The sequence below is a fragment of the Bos indicus genome, chromosome 20, assembly GCF_029378745.1.
Source record: "Bos indicus isolate NIAB-ARS_2022 breed Sahiwal x Tharparkar chromosome 20, NIAB-ARS_B.indTharparkar_mat_pri_1.0, whole genome shotgun sequence".
Lineage (NCBI taxonomy): Eukaryota > Metazoa > Chordata > Mammalia > Artiodactyla > Bovidae > Bos > Bos indicus.
In genome coordinates, this window is record NC_091779.1 from 2,549,382 (window position 1) to 2,563,220 (window position 13,839).

The following is a 13,839-nucleotide window of genomic DNA, read 5'->3' on the forward strand; positions in this document are numbered from 1 at the left end:
TCTTTACTACTAGCGCCACCTGGGAAGCCCTCAGAGTAAATACAGAAGATGTCATTAAGCACATTTGTGTCGTTGGTGTTAAGCATTTGTGCTTGAGGAGCAAGGGGACATCAGATGCAAACTAGGATGGGTTGGAAACTAGAGAGAGATCTTTCAACTGAAGAATTTAGCCTTGCTCTGGTAAAAAGTAGGTGGATGCCGTTAATCTGTGACTTAGAAGAGTGGCAAGATCTTAGTGGTATACTACTACTACTACTACTACTAAGTCACTTCAGTCATGTCCGACTCTGTGCGACCCTGTAGACGGTAGCCCACCAGGCTCCCCTGTCCCTGGGATTCTCCAGGCAAGAGCACTGGAGTGGGTTGCCATTTCCTTCTCCAATGCACGAAAGTGAAAAGTGAAAGTGAAGTCGCTCAGTTGTGTCCGACTCTTAGCGACCCCATGGACTGCAGCCTACCAGGCTCCTCCATCCATGGGATTTTCCAGGCAAGAGTACTGGAGTGGGGTGCCATTGCCTTCTCACCTGGCAGGAGAGTATCAGCAAACATGAGAGCTCAATCTAGTCTAATCCTCTCACTTTGCAGATGAGAAAAGCAGAGGCTCAGGGAGACTCAAGGTCGCACAGTAGGTGACACGGGCAGAAGTAGACCTGCCCGTGTCCAGTGTGCTCAAATGGACAGGCTGGAAGTGAGACTGGGCAAGACGTGTTAGGAGTCAGCAGAATAATCGGGTGATGAAAAGACGAGCGTCTAGAGCAAATGTTTTCGTTTGAAAGATGCTTATGGGGGTCAAGGAGAAGGCAATGGCAACCCACTCCAGTGTTCTTGCCTGGAGAATCCCAAGGACGGGGGAGCCTGGTGGGCTGCCGTCTATGGGGTCACACAGAGTCGGACACGACTTAAGCGACTTAGCAGCAGCAGCAGCAGCAGCAGCATGGGGGTCAAAATGCTGTAACCAGGGCCTGGAGTTGTCTGACCAATGAAAGACCATCCTAATTGTCAGGGGAATGTTGGTGAGCAAAAAGCAAGTTTTGGAATGCAGATTACCAGTTTCTTTAAACTGCTTCCTGTGTCTTTCAGAAAATGGACAAAAATAAAGATGGCATCGTGACTTTAGATGAATTTCTTGAATCCTGTCAGGAGGTAAGGAGAGATCTCAGGGCACAAAACCTCTAAATCTGGAAAAGGAAATCTGGGACTCGGAGACCTGAAGAAGGGAAAACACAAGAAACCTGCAGCCCTTTGACTCAGAGCCACCGCAGCCACGGCAATGCAGCTCAGAATTTCAGCAACTTCCACTGCTTAGACTGGCCTGCGGCTGGTTTTGGCCATGCAGGGGTTGAGCCACACAGACTAAGCAGGGGAGCAGGGGGCTGTGAGAGCCCAGAGCGGGTCTCTGTGGAACTGCAGACTTCCAAGTGGGCAGCACTGTCATTTCTCAGTCTTCCTCTGCCTGATGGCCCACTCCCTAGACCAGGGGTCCCCAGCCTCCGGATCTAATGCCTGATGATCTGAAATAGAGCTGATGCAATAATAACGAAACAAAGTGAAAGGCTCTTTTCGACCCCATGGACTGTAGTCCGTGGGATTCTCCAGGCCAGGATACTAGGATGGGTTGCCATGCCCTCCTCCAGGGGATCTTCCCAACCCAAGGATTGAATCCAGGTATCCTGCATTGCAGGTGGATTCTTTACCAGCTGATCCACCAGGGAAGCCCAATAGAAATAAAGTTCACAATAAACGTAATGCACTTGATTCATCCCCAAACTATCCGACCCTCCCCGCCCCCCACCATCTGTGTAAAAATTGTCTTCCACAAAACCAGTCCCTGGTGCCAAAAAGATTGGGGACCACTGCCCTAGATTATAAGGGAGTTGCTGGAAAAAGTCTAGAGCTGTGATTCTTAAGCCACAGTGTGTGTAAGAATTGCCTCAGATGATTGTGAAAATGCACATTTCCAGGTCTCAATCCCAGAGACTCTGGATCTTGGGTGTGGATCTAGAAAGCTTCATTTTAGCACAATTTCCCTGGCCAATGCTTTTAAAACTTTAATGTGCAAACCAGCCTCCTTGAAGTTCTTATTAAAATGCAGATCCTAACTCAGTGGGTCTCCGCTGATGCTTGTGTTCTAAAGGATACATTAGCCCCAGAGTCAGCCAGAGACTGAACTGGAAATAATCACTTTCCTCTAATTTAGAAAAATGCATCTATACCCCTACTTTGTTTCAGAAAAATATACAGTTACTCTGATCTCCTCTTAGTAAGAACTGCAAGTGCAAGAAAGTGGGAGAGGGGAGAAGTTATTAACATGTAGTGAGCACTAGCCAAGTTTTAGGTACATTACATAAACTTCACATAGTCAATATATTTAAAAACTGGAATAGACTGAGAATTGATCATTCTTAACTGACTTTGACCAAGGCCTTGGAGCAGTGCCCTAGAGAAGCCCTGCTAAACTTGGTACTAACCTGTTAGCTGATGGATCTTTGGGTAGTCTAGGGGTTCTGAACCAGTTATCAGGCAGCCAGAGGGGAAGTTGCTGGAAGAGAGGCTCAGGTCAGCAGTTATTTATTTTCTAACACGGTTAGAAACATTTCCACATTTTAATCATTATGAGCTGGCTAACCACCAGTGTTCATCATACCCATTTTAAAGACGGGAAAACTGAGGTATTGCAAAGTTAAGAGATATGGTTAAGCCTCAAAAAATGATTGAGATGGAACTTGAACTGTATCATTTTAATTTTAAATACTATGCCCTATTGTACTATGCTTGTTGACTATGCTTTGATTGTACTATGCTTTTTGACAGGTTTTTAATCAGTTTAGTTTCTCACATTTGCAACTTCTATAGCTATTCATTAACTCACTTTTTTTTTTTTTTTCACAAACCACCCTGTAAGTAGGTACTATGTTCCATACCATTGCACTCTCAAAAACACTGAGGCACAGAGAGGTACTTTAAGGTCACTCCACTAGTAACAGAGCCAGAATTAGAATCTAGGCAGCCTGACTTCCGAACGCATGTACTTTTAAAAGATTTCAAATACCCATAATCAACTTTGTTGACTTTCTCTACTTTAGTCCGCTTTCTGTTTCATTCATGTGTCCTCTACATTGGGCTCCCTAGGTGGCGCTAGTGGTAAAGAACCCGCCTGCCCATGCAGGAAAGGTAATCAGACGTGAGTTCAATCAGGAAGATCCCCTGGAGGAGGGCATGGCAACCCAGTCGCGACTGAAGCGACTTGGCATGCATGCACGTGCTCCAAATTATCTTCTTCCTTCTGCTTTTTAATTTTAATTCAATTTTCTAGGTGTTCTTTCTACATTTTTGAAACAGAGGTTCAGATCATTGGTTTTCAACCATTCTTTTCTAATATAAGCAGTTAAAGGGATAAATTTTCCTTGAGTACTGCTTTACTGGAGTACTGCTTTAGATTCCTAGATTATTGATGTCATATTCTCATTATATTTTAATTTAAGATACTTTTTTCTCTGACACAGGGAATTTGAAACTTGTTAAGATCCAAACATTTGAGGATTTTCTACATCCCATACTTACTCCTTAGAGAATATACAATAGAAAAATATAAAATAGAGAACATAAAATAGAAACATACAATAAGAAAATCAGTAACCCAAATATTTCCACTTTGAAAAAATTAATTAAATTGATAAATGTTTAACAAGACCAATTTAAACAAAAAAGAGAGAGAATACTCAAATTATCAATATCCAGAATTAAAGGGGTAACATCACCAGAAGCTTTACCGGCACTAAAAAGTTAACAGTTCAATTTTCCAATAAATTTGATAATATATGAAGTCTACAAACCCCCTACAAAATACAACTTATCAAAACTAGCACAAAAAGAAACAGAAAATTTGAATGGTCCTATGCCTGTTACAGAAATTGTATCTGTATTTCAGATTTTCCCACAGAGAAAACGTCAGGCTCAGATGCCTTCACTGGTAAATTCTTCCAAACACTTAACAAAGAAATGATGCTAATCATACACAAACTCAAGGACACAGAGAAAAAGAAAAAACTTCTCAGTTTGATTCATGAAGCTGTCATAACCCTATCATGGAAAGTTGACCAGGCCACTATAAGATACAAAATTTGGGAAGCTAATGTATTCTTTCTGGACACAGGCATGGAAACACAAATCCAGCAATATGTAAAAAGCATAATACATCATGAACAAATAGAGCTTATTACAGGAGTGCTGGAATGGTTTAACCTTCAACAGTTAATCACTGTGATTAATGACATCATAGAATAAAACAGAAAAAGCATGTGATCATCTCTATAAGTACAGAAAAAGCATTTGATAAAATGCACTTCCCCACAGCTTCTTAAAAGAAGCAGTCTTCACTGGTTTACTGAATAATTTGTTTCTTCTGAATTTCTCTTTAAGGCCGGAGAAGGTGTTTCTTGCTTTGAATTTCTCTTGGCTCAGTAGTTTTTGCACAGGCTTAGTTGCTCCTTGGCATGTGGGATCTTAGTTCCCTATCCAGGGATCAAACTCACATCCCCTGCATTGCAAGGCAGATTCTTAACCACTGGACCACCAGGGAAGTCCCTCATTCTGGGAGATGTGCTCACCAGTTATAGAGCTTCTCAGGGAGAAGCCTCAGAGAATTCTAACCATCCTCTTCCCTCCCCTCTCCCTCCCCAGGATGACAACATCATGCGGTCCCTCCAGCTGTTCCAAAATGTCATGTAACTGTGAACACAGCCATCCGGCTCTCAGAGACATACTAAACAGCCAACTGAGCACCTTGATCGGCCCTCCTGCTGATTTTACACACTAACTCTTGGGACAGAAACACCTTTTACACTTTGGAAGAATTCTCTGTGAAGACATACTATGGAACCCAGGACCATGTGGCTCAGTCTCTGATTGCCAGCTCTTCCTCCTCCCTCTTCTCGAGAGAGACAAGATGAAGTCGGGTTTCTTTTGGAAGCATGCTCATCTCTTCACACTGCTGCCCTGTGGAAGGTCCCTCTGCTTGAGCTTAAACAGTAGTGCACACTTTTCTACTTGCGTGTCCCAGGCCACTGCCTCCAAGTCCAGCAGACCTTGATGTATCTGGAAGCAAGATGACCTGAGCCAAACACGCACCATCCTCTGGCCTCCCGAACCAATGTGCCTCTTTCCCTGTCTTTGGTGGGAAGAATGAGTGTTGTACAGCACAGTCAGAATCTACCCTGACTAGATTGGGAGCGCCAGCATCTAACATATGTAGGATAGGACTGAACTAAGCATGGCATTGTCTGATGACCCAAACTGCCCATGTGCTCCATTTCCAGAGGCAAGGACAGTAGTGCCCTCTCGTGCTAGCATCTGCGCTAGTGGCGCAGGAAGGGGGCCAGTGCCAGTGACCCATGCCTCACTCCATCTCCTGCCTGAGTCCAGCACTGCATGACCCTCCCAGAAAGCCCAGGATGCCTGCAAATTGCTGTAATTTTATACCATCTTCTAATCAATAAACAGAACTATTTCTTACACTCTTAATCGTCATTTCATCCATGACTACATTGAGCAGAAAAGGTAAGTTGTGGAAAGGGAAGGCTAGTCCATCCCTTTGGCCTCCAGTTCTTAGTACTGCTATTGTGCCAGGCATTGTGCCAAGCAGAGCATCACCCTCCCCCAGGCAAATATCCCATTCAAATGCAAAGACTGTGACCATAAGCAAATGCAGCTTAAAGATGAGGCTCTTCACGTTGTCCCTTCCAGCACAACTGCCACTCCCAAGACCCTCTGGTGTAGAAAGTCTGGAGCCTCACATGGCGTGGTTGGGGATACAGAGATGAAGCGGTGGGCAGGACCTCCTGCTGAGGGACTTAGAATCCAGGAGTTCATCAAGAGACTCCAGCCTATAAACAGCAAATAATTGCTTATATTGGACACTGGGAGTCTTGGTTTCCTCATTTGACATCATATTAAAAAGATTAAGAGTTAACAGCAGCATTCTTGGAAAGAAAGCAATGTACTGAACCCCTGTTACATGCCAAGGGCTGTACTAGGGGCTTATATACATAACCTTATTTTATGGTAGAATGCTCTGGAAGGTAGAGTCTTCATCTTTCTGGTTTGGACCCTGAAGCTCAGAGAGGTGAGGGACACTGACTAAGGTAGCACAGCTCCCTAAAGAGGTTACACTCTTCCCACAGTATCCTGGAGCCTCCTACTAGGGGATTCTGTCTCACCTCGAGGAACCAAGGGTCCTTCACACAAACTGCATTCATCTCCAGTCAGCTCCGAGAGGCAAAGGCGTTCTTTGAACCCAAATAGCAGATGAGGAAACAGATATAGAGAAGGGGAAGCCTTAGGTGTCTGTGGATACCTCGGATATCTTAGCTATCTGTGCAAGAGCAGGTCACCACACCTCTGCGTGCATGAAATACTCCCAGTCTGGTTGCCCTTGGCTACTCTTCTTATGGCTGGGAACACAGAGGCCACTGCTCTGCCTCTCTATGCGAGCTTCCTCAGTGCAGCCATGCAGTCATCTAAGGCTGCTGGATAGGTGGCTGGCCCCTAACAGGCATACAGTTAGGCCCAAGCAGAGGATCTCCACTTGTGACCCTCCCCACACTGGATGTGCACTGCATCCTGAGGTTGTACAGTGTCTAGGCCATGGTTCTCCACCCTGGCTACACGTTCATCATCACCTGGGGAGCTTTGAAGAATGCCAACACCTGGACCCCATCCTTGACCACTTGAAGCAGAATCTCTGAGGGTAGAACCCAGATATCAGAATTCCTTAGAAGCTGCCCATGATTGTAAAGTGCATGCAGAGCTACAGTGGGGAACTGACCATACCCGGTGCTATGAACGAGCACAGGATCTGAACCATCCCACTGGCTACGATCATTGGCTCAGAGCTGGGCTTCGTACATATGCCAGTCCACACAGCATGAATCTCAAGACTTGTGCTAGGAACGGTGGGACAAAGATGTTCTGTCTCCTACTGGACATGAATAAGAGACAGTCCTAGGACAGCTTGCAGTGATTTGGGAATTCTGAGAGCTTATCTGATAACCAAAGGACAGATAAACCATAATCACAGGAGATAAGCAGAGAGGTTTTGCTTTTTTTTTTTTAATAAACAATGTAAAAATAAACCAGAAATTGATGAGATCATTGAGCTGCTGGCTCCCGCTGCACCCGAACCCACACATACCTATGACCTTTCCAGGTGCCTTTGTCTGATGCCTGTGTTAGTTTAGCCAGCATTTCTCCCCCATGGCTACCTATCAGAATCACAGAAAGTTTTTGGAGTACCTAGTGCCTGAGCCTTGTCCCAGGTTCTGAATCAGAACTTCCAGAGGTGGGGCCCTGAGCATCAGGAGGTGTTAAAAACTATCCCGGTGATTCCAGTGTGCACCTAGGGCTAAGAGCCCTTGCTCTAAAAGAATGGAAGGGCTGCTGCCGTTCTCCCTGTCCTGGCCAGGCCACAAATAAGAAACTCAACTCAGTCCTCAGAACCTAATACTGACGGGAAAATCAGCATCTGGAGATATCAGAGAGAAATTGGAATGGAAGGAAGATTCAAAACTTGTCCTAAGATGAATAAGCAACAGAAAGGACGTTGGTCATCCTGGTGGGTAGAGAGATAAGGACACCCTGTTGGAGCAATTGCAAATAAATGGGCCATCATTCGTCAAAGCTTTTCATAAAGGAACGAGATAAAAATAAACTCTGCGGTTTCCACAGAGGCACAGAAAGAAAAAGTGGCCTGGGCTCTTGTGAATCCATGCATCCCTCAGCAGCGGAGGTATTAGAGAAACAAGGTTCTCAGCTTGGAACATCCATCCCCTTGGCATCCTGGAGGGATCCTCCTCCTCCTGAATCATCCACCAGATTATCACTATTTGCCAGTCATCACGCCTGCTGCTGGGGATTCAGCTGTGTAGTAGGTGCCTTGCCAGACACCCTCGGCACTCACTCCTGCGGACTCAACGGCTGCCGACTGCAAATGCATGTGACTTTTTGCCTGTGACTTTGACTGTCACAGCAGACTGTGGCCAAGATAGCCCCACTCTGTTTGTGGAAAGGGCAGGCAGGAATAATCAGGTTGTTAACACTTCCTAGGAGCAGCCCTGAGCCAATGACTCATGCCAAGTTGGCGAATCAATAACCCAGGTCCCAATAGGAAGAACTCTTGCCTTTTCCCAGACTACTTTCTCCACTGGAATTGAGCCCCAATCACCCACAGTAGTAACCTGCTCAAAAGTGCACCCCTAATTGACCTCTTTGTCTTCCCCGTCTCATTTCCTGCATCCCCCTACCATTACTTCCTGGAATCACCTCCCAGGTAGACCACTTACTTCCACATCCTTGTCCCAGGACTGGCTTCTGGAGGAACCTAACCTAAAACAAGCAATGACTAGGACAGGTATGTGTCCTGCTCTCAAGACTCTTATATTCTATTGAAAGCAAACAGACAACAAATAAAATGACTTGGGCTACTTAAAGTGGTATGAAGAGAACAGAAGTGTAACATGAGGAAAATGACGGGGGTGGCTGCTCCAGACAGGGTGCAGAGGAAAGGCTCCTTTGAGCGGAACCTGACGTGATCTCAGAGGTTGAGGGGTCATCAGGCACTTTCAGAAAATCTGGGTCTAGGCTTGCTGTGACTTCTTGCTCAGGCTTCTGAGATTCTCTTATTCCAATAAGGAAATCTGATCTGGTGTGGAAATGAAAAATCCCATCATGACCAATCCTGTGGTTCGCTAACATCCCATCTCTGAATAAATCCTGAGCGAGGCCAGGAAGGCCCACTGGAGAGGTTGCCAGGAGGAGATGCAGGTGGCGTGGCTGAGACCCTACCTGAGCCTCACAACCACCCTGCGAGGCAGGCACGTAGGCACCTGTGCTTCAGATGAGAAAAGGATGCCCAGAGACACGGAGGGAAGCACTCACAACAGCTGGAAATGTGCTTAAAAGCCTACCAGCTCCGAAATCCAAGCCCAGCCCCACTTCCTAGAGAACATGAAAACTGTCTCCACCTATTCCTAAAACTAGCTGTGATGATGTATAAACACCAGAAGGTGTTAGAAAGCAGCAGTCATGAAAACTAAAGCAGTGAAAACAAGTCCATAAATTCAAGCCAAATCACAGTTCCTCTAGAGGGAATGATGCCAAAAACATGTGCAAAGATGCCCATATGGGTTTCTTACAGGAGCTGAAAGAAGTCTCTTCACATCAAAATAAGGCCCAATTTAATTCGCAGACCTCAAAAAACAACCTCTGCACCCCAGTCCAGGGACTGATTGGAGACCAAAAACCCCAGATCTTGAAGAGAAGAGGAAAATCTCACAAGTCACCAGCCCCACTGAGTGGACTTTTGATGGTGCATGAGATTTTGAGAGCTAATTACTCACAGGTCTAGACATGGAGCACATGACGTAGTCTAGGCTAATCATTCCCTCCCATGCCTGCGGCCACAGTGATTGGTTCAGGGGTAGGCTTAAGACCTGAGCCAGTGCAATCATCATACGAAGGAATACTGCTGCCACTGCTGCTGCTAAGTCGCTTCAGTCGTGTCCGAGTCTGTGCGACCCCATAGACGGCAGCCCACCAGGCTCCCCCGTCCCTGGGGTTCTCCAGGCAAGAACACTGGAGTGGGGTGCCATTGCCTTCTCTGACAATGGCATACAACTCAGCAATAAAGAAAAATGAATTGTTCACAGATACAACATGGATGAATCTCAAAACAATTATACTGATGAAAGAAACCAGGCAAAAAGAATACATACTGTATGCATCTATAATATGAAATCTAGAAAACACAAACTAATCTATAGCGACAAGAAGCAGGTCAATGGTCATCTGGGGCTGGGGAAGGTCAGCACAGAAAGAAGGAGTGGAGGATATCACCAAGGGGCAAAAGGAGACTTTTGGGAGTGGTGGGTGTATTTATTATTTTGATTGTGTGATGATTTCATAAGTATATACATCTATCAAAAACATTAAACTATACGTTTTTTGTATTATATGTATTATGTGTCAAATTATATCATATAGATGTTTTTAAAATTGGCCTGGGATCCCAGAGCACACCACCACCAGCTTTCATGGTTTACCTACCATTTGGGGAGCTCTGTTCTTCAAGAAGCACTTTACATGAACAAGCCTCATCATTTTACCTTCCCTGGTCAGTCTTTTGGCCAGTTTATTCCAGCCAAGTTTCTCCAGCTGTATCGCTTCGCTCTCTACCCCCACCAGGAAGCCTGCCAAGAGAATCCTGCCTCTCCTTCCCACTCCCAAAGTCCAAGCCAGGCCCCTTCCCCAGACGAGAACCCCTGAAGGGTGGCCAGAGCCTTGTGGCAGGTGACCAGTACCCAGCCCTCCCATCTCTTAGACCCCCACTCCCTGCCCAGTCCAAGGAGCCAAAGTCTCCGTGCTGACACAGAACACTGAGTGCTTGGGGAGAGGCGGAGAAAGATGGATCGTTGTGGATTCTATCGGGGAGAGCGACAGAGGCACTAAATTGGCTGCTGAAAAGTAAGTAAAAGAGAAAAGTAAGTAAAAGACAGAGAAAAGGAAGCAGAGAGGAGTATGGGGAGGCAGAGAAGGAACTTAAAAAGAATGAATGAGAGAAAATGAAGGAGCTTACAAACTCCTTACAAGATAAATGTTAGCCCACTGTGATGGTTAATTTTTTGTGTTAACTTGGCTAAGCCACGGTACCCAGTTTTTTGTCAAATGCCATTCCAGATGTTGCTTTTCCCAGGGGGTCTAGTGGGTAAAGAATCTGCCTGCCATGTGGGACATGCAGGAAATGAGGGTTCGATCCACAGGCTGGGAAGATCCCCTGGAGAAGGAAACAGCAACCCACTCCAGTATTCTTGCCTGGGAAATCTCATGGACAGAGGAGCCTGCCAGGCTACAGTTCATGGGGTTTCAATGAGTTGGATACGACTGAAGCAATGCTTAAATTTTGCATTAATAGATGTGATTGACATTTAAATCTGAATAAAAGACTATCCTCTAAAACGCACTGGGCTTCCTCACATCAACTGAAGGCCTTAAGAGAAAAGATTAAAGTCCGCTGGGAAGAAGGCATTCTGCCTCCAGAGAGGCAGAAGAACTTCTGGATAACTAAGAAGGATCTATGAAAAGCTGATGAGCAGCCAGAGTGTGGACTAAACGGAGAGGCCTAGTCTTTCTTGGACACCTGCTATGTGCCGAGCATCTCTGTACAGCACCTCATTTAGTACTGCGGCGACTTTCTGGATCAGTTCAGTTCAGTCGCTCAGTTGTGTCTGATTCTTTGCGACCCCATGAATCGTAGCACGCCAGGCCTCCCTGTCCATCACCAACTCCCGGAGTTCACTCAAACTCATGTCCATCGAGTCGGTGATGCCATCCAGCCATCTCATCCTCTGTCGTCCCCTTTTCCTCCTGCCCCCAATCCCTCCCAGCATCAGAATCTTTTCCAATGAGTCAACTCTTCGCATGAGGTGGCCAAAGTATTGGAGTTTCAGCTTTAGCATCATTCCTTCCAAAGAACACCCAGGACTGATCTCCTTTAGGATGGACTGGTTGGATCTTCTTGCAGTCCAAGGGACTCTCAAGTCTTCTCCAACACCACAGTTCAAAAGCATCAATTCTTCGGCGCTCAGCTTTCTTCACAGTCCAACTTTCACATCCATACATGACCACTGGAAAAACCATAGCCTTGCCTAGATGGACCTTTGTTGGCAAACTAAGGTCTCTGCTTTTGAATATGCTATCTAGGTTGGTCATAACTTTCCTTCCAAGGAGTATGCGTCTTTTAATTTCATGGCTGCAACCACGGCAACTTTCTGGAATAGGAATATAAATAATAAAAAAAAGTACCCATTTTCCAGATGGGAAGAACTCAGTGAAGTGAAATCAGGGGCCCAAAGTCACTGCTGGTAATTAATGGACACAGGATTTAATAATTATAATAATGGCCATAACAACATTAACTCAGTGCTTACAATGAGCCAGATGCCATTCTAAGTGCCTAAACTCATTTCATGTAATCCTCACAACAACAACATTTCATTCCACGCACACCCCTGACCTGGCCACCTCTGACTCCAATAACATCTCCATGCTGCTGTCCAAAGGGGATGGCACCCTGAGGATTCTAGTAATCCTGGAAGGTTCCCAGCAGAGGTGGGACCCGGAGAGACCACAAGCAGGAGGAGGGGACCCCAAATCAGGGAGAGATGTCAGGAAGCCAGTGACGCTTAAAGGATCATGAGCAGGCCAAGATAGGGGAGGTGAGGGGTCAGGCTGGGCCACCAGATGGATGGCTTCAGATGCCAGGCCAACAGAAGGGAGGGGGCAGAGAGTCACAGGGTTCTGAGGAAGATGGAGCCGCAGACTGAAATGGAGCTGAAGAGAGGTGTCTCCAGAGGCCGAAGAGGGACCAGCTCTGGGAAGGATGGTGGTGCGTGCGTGTGTGCGTGCTAAGTCAATTCAGTTGTGTCTGACTCTTTGAGCCATGGTCCTCCAAGCTCCTGTGTCCATGGGATTCTCCAGGCAAGAATACTGGAGTGGATTGCTATGGCCTCCTCCAGGAGATCTTCCCGATTCAGGGATTGAACCCATGTCTCTTAGGTCTCCTGCATCGGCAGGCGGGTTCTTTACCACTAGCACCACCTGGGAAGCTCATACGGATCGGCGGGGACCTCAAGAATTCGACCAAAAGCATGGGGAGTGGCTGGCGGGTGAGTGGACCAAAGAACTGAAAACCCGGTAGAACCAGTGTGAGAGCCTGCAAGACCACGCAGAGGACGTGGTGACCGATGGGAGACGCAGAATTAAGACCGGGCCGCAGTGCACTCAGCAGCACTCTCTTCGCACACAGGAGGAGTGGAACCCGGAGGCTGTGGCCGGCTGGCGCGCGCGGCGGTGGTGCTCGCCAGACGCCGCTAGATGGAGCAGGCGCCCCGCTGAACGCGCCGCGGGACCCTCAGCCTGGGCCTCCCCGCAGGGCCCGGGAGCCAGGCGTTGCGCAGCTCCTGCCCGAGAGGGAACCGGGGGATGCGCCCCACCACCCCAAATCTCAGCGCCTGGGCATGCAGAGGGCCTCCTGCTTCCCAGGGCTGGGCGCCGGGTCACGCTCCGCTGCCACCGCCTTGGAAGGAAACACACATTTACGTCTGCTCCGAGGCCTGCGCATCATGCACCAGGTCCGACGCAGCTTTCCCGTTACCTTCACTTGGTGACTCATTTATCCCGCCCACACCACAGAGAGGTGAGTGAGTGAGTGAGTGAAAGTCGCTCAGTCGTGTCCGACTCTTTGCTACTCCATGGACTATACAGTCCATGGAATTCTCCAGGCCAGAATACTGGAGTGGGTAGCCTTTCCCTTCTCCAGGGGATCTTCCCAACCTAGGGATCGAACCCTGGTCTCCTGCACTGCAGGCGGATTCCTTACCAGCTGAGCTATCAGGGAAGCCTAGAGAGGTAAAGATATGGTCCCATTTCACAGACCAAGAAACCGAGGCTCAGAGAAGGGATGAGACTTGTCCAAGATCGCACGCTCGTTGTTGGGGTTGCCTACCAGAAGCAGCATCTTTGATCCCCAAGGACAGCAGTTCTTTCCTGCCCACATCAGAGGCTGCCCTCTGCAGGCACTGGCCCTGCCAGAATGCAGACAAAGGCCTCTGCCCCTGCCTCCTTCAGGCCCACCTGGTGCTCTGAAGCTGAAGTGGGGCTGGGATGAAGGGGCCAGGAGTAGAGATGTCCCCAGAGTCTCCATTTCTTTGGGTGATTGAAAGATCCTGGGCAGCCAGAAGGAAAAGTTCATCTTCCCAGCCCAGGACTTGTTAGTCCTGGCTTGTTAGG

The 13,839-nt window shown here is 47.2% G+C and overlaps 1 protein-coding gene across 4 annotated transcripts in view; it reads left to right on the top strand.

The window, feature by feature from the left end:
* KCNIP1 (potassium voltage-gated channel interacting protein 1) overlaps positions 1-5,520 on the top strand; it is a 405,417-nt gene extending 399,897 nt beyond the window's left edge. For all 4 annotated transcript variants that reach the window (XM_019983082.2, XM_019983080.2, XM_070774502.1 and 1 more), the window contains 2 exons: positions 1,081-1,143; positions 4,681-5,520. In XM_019983082.2, coding sequence (XP_019838641.1) covers positions 1,081-1,143; positions 4,681-4,728 — 111 coding nt within the window. In that variant the 3' untranslated portion in view covers positions 4,729-5,520. The remainder of the gene's footprint in view (positions 1-1,080; positions 1,144-4,680) is intronic.
* The last annotated feature ends 8,319 nt before the right edge of the window (positions 5,521-13,839 follow it).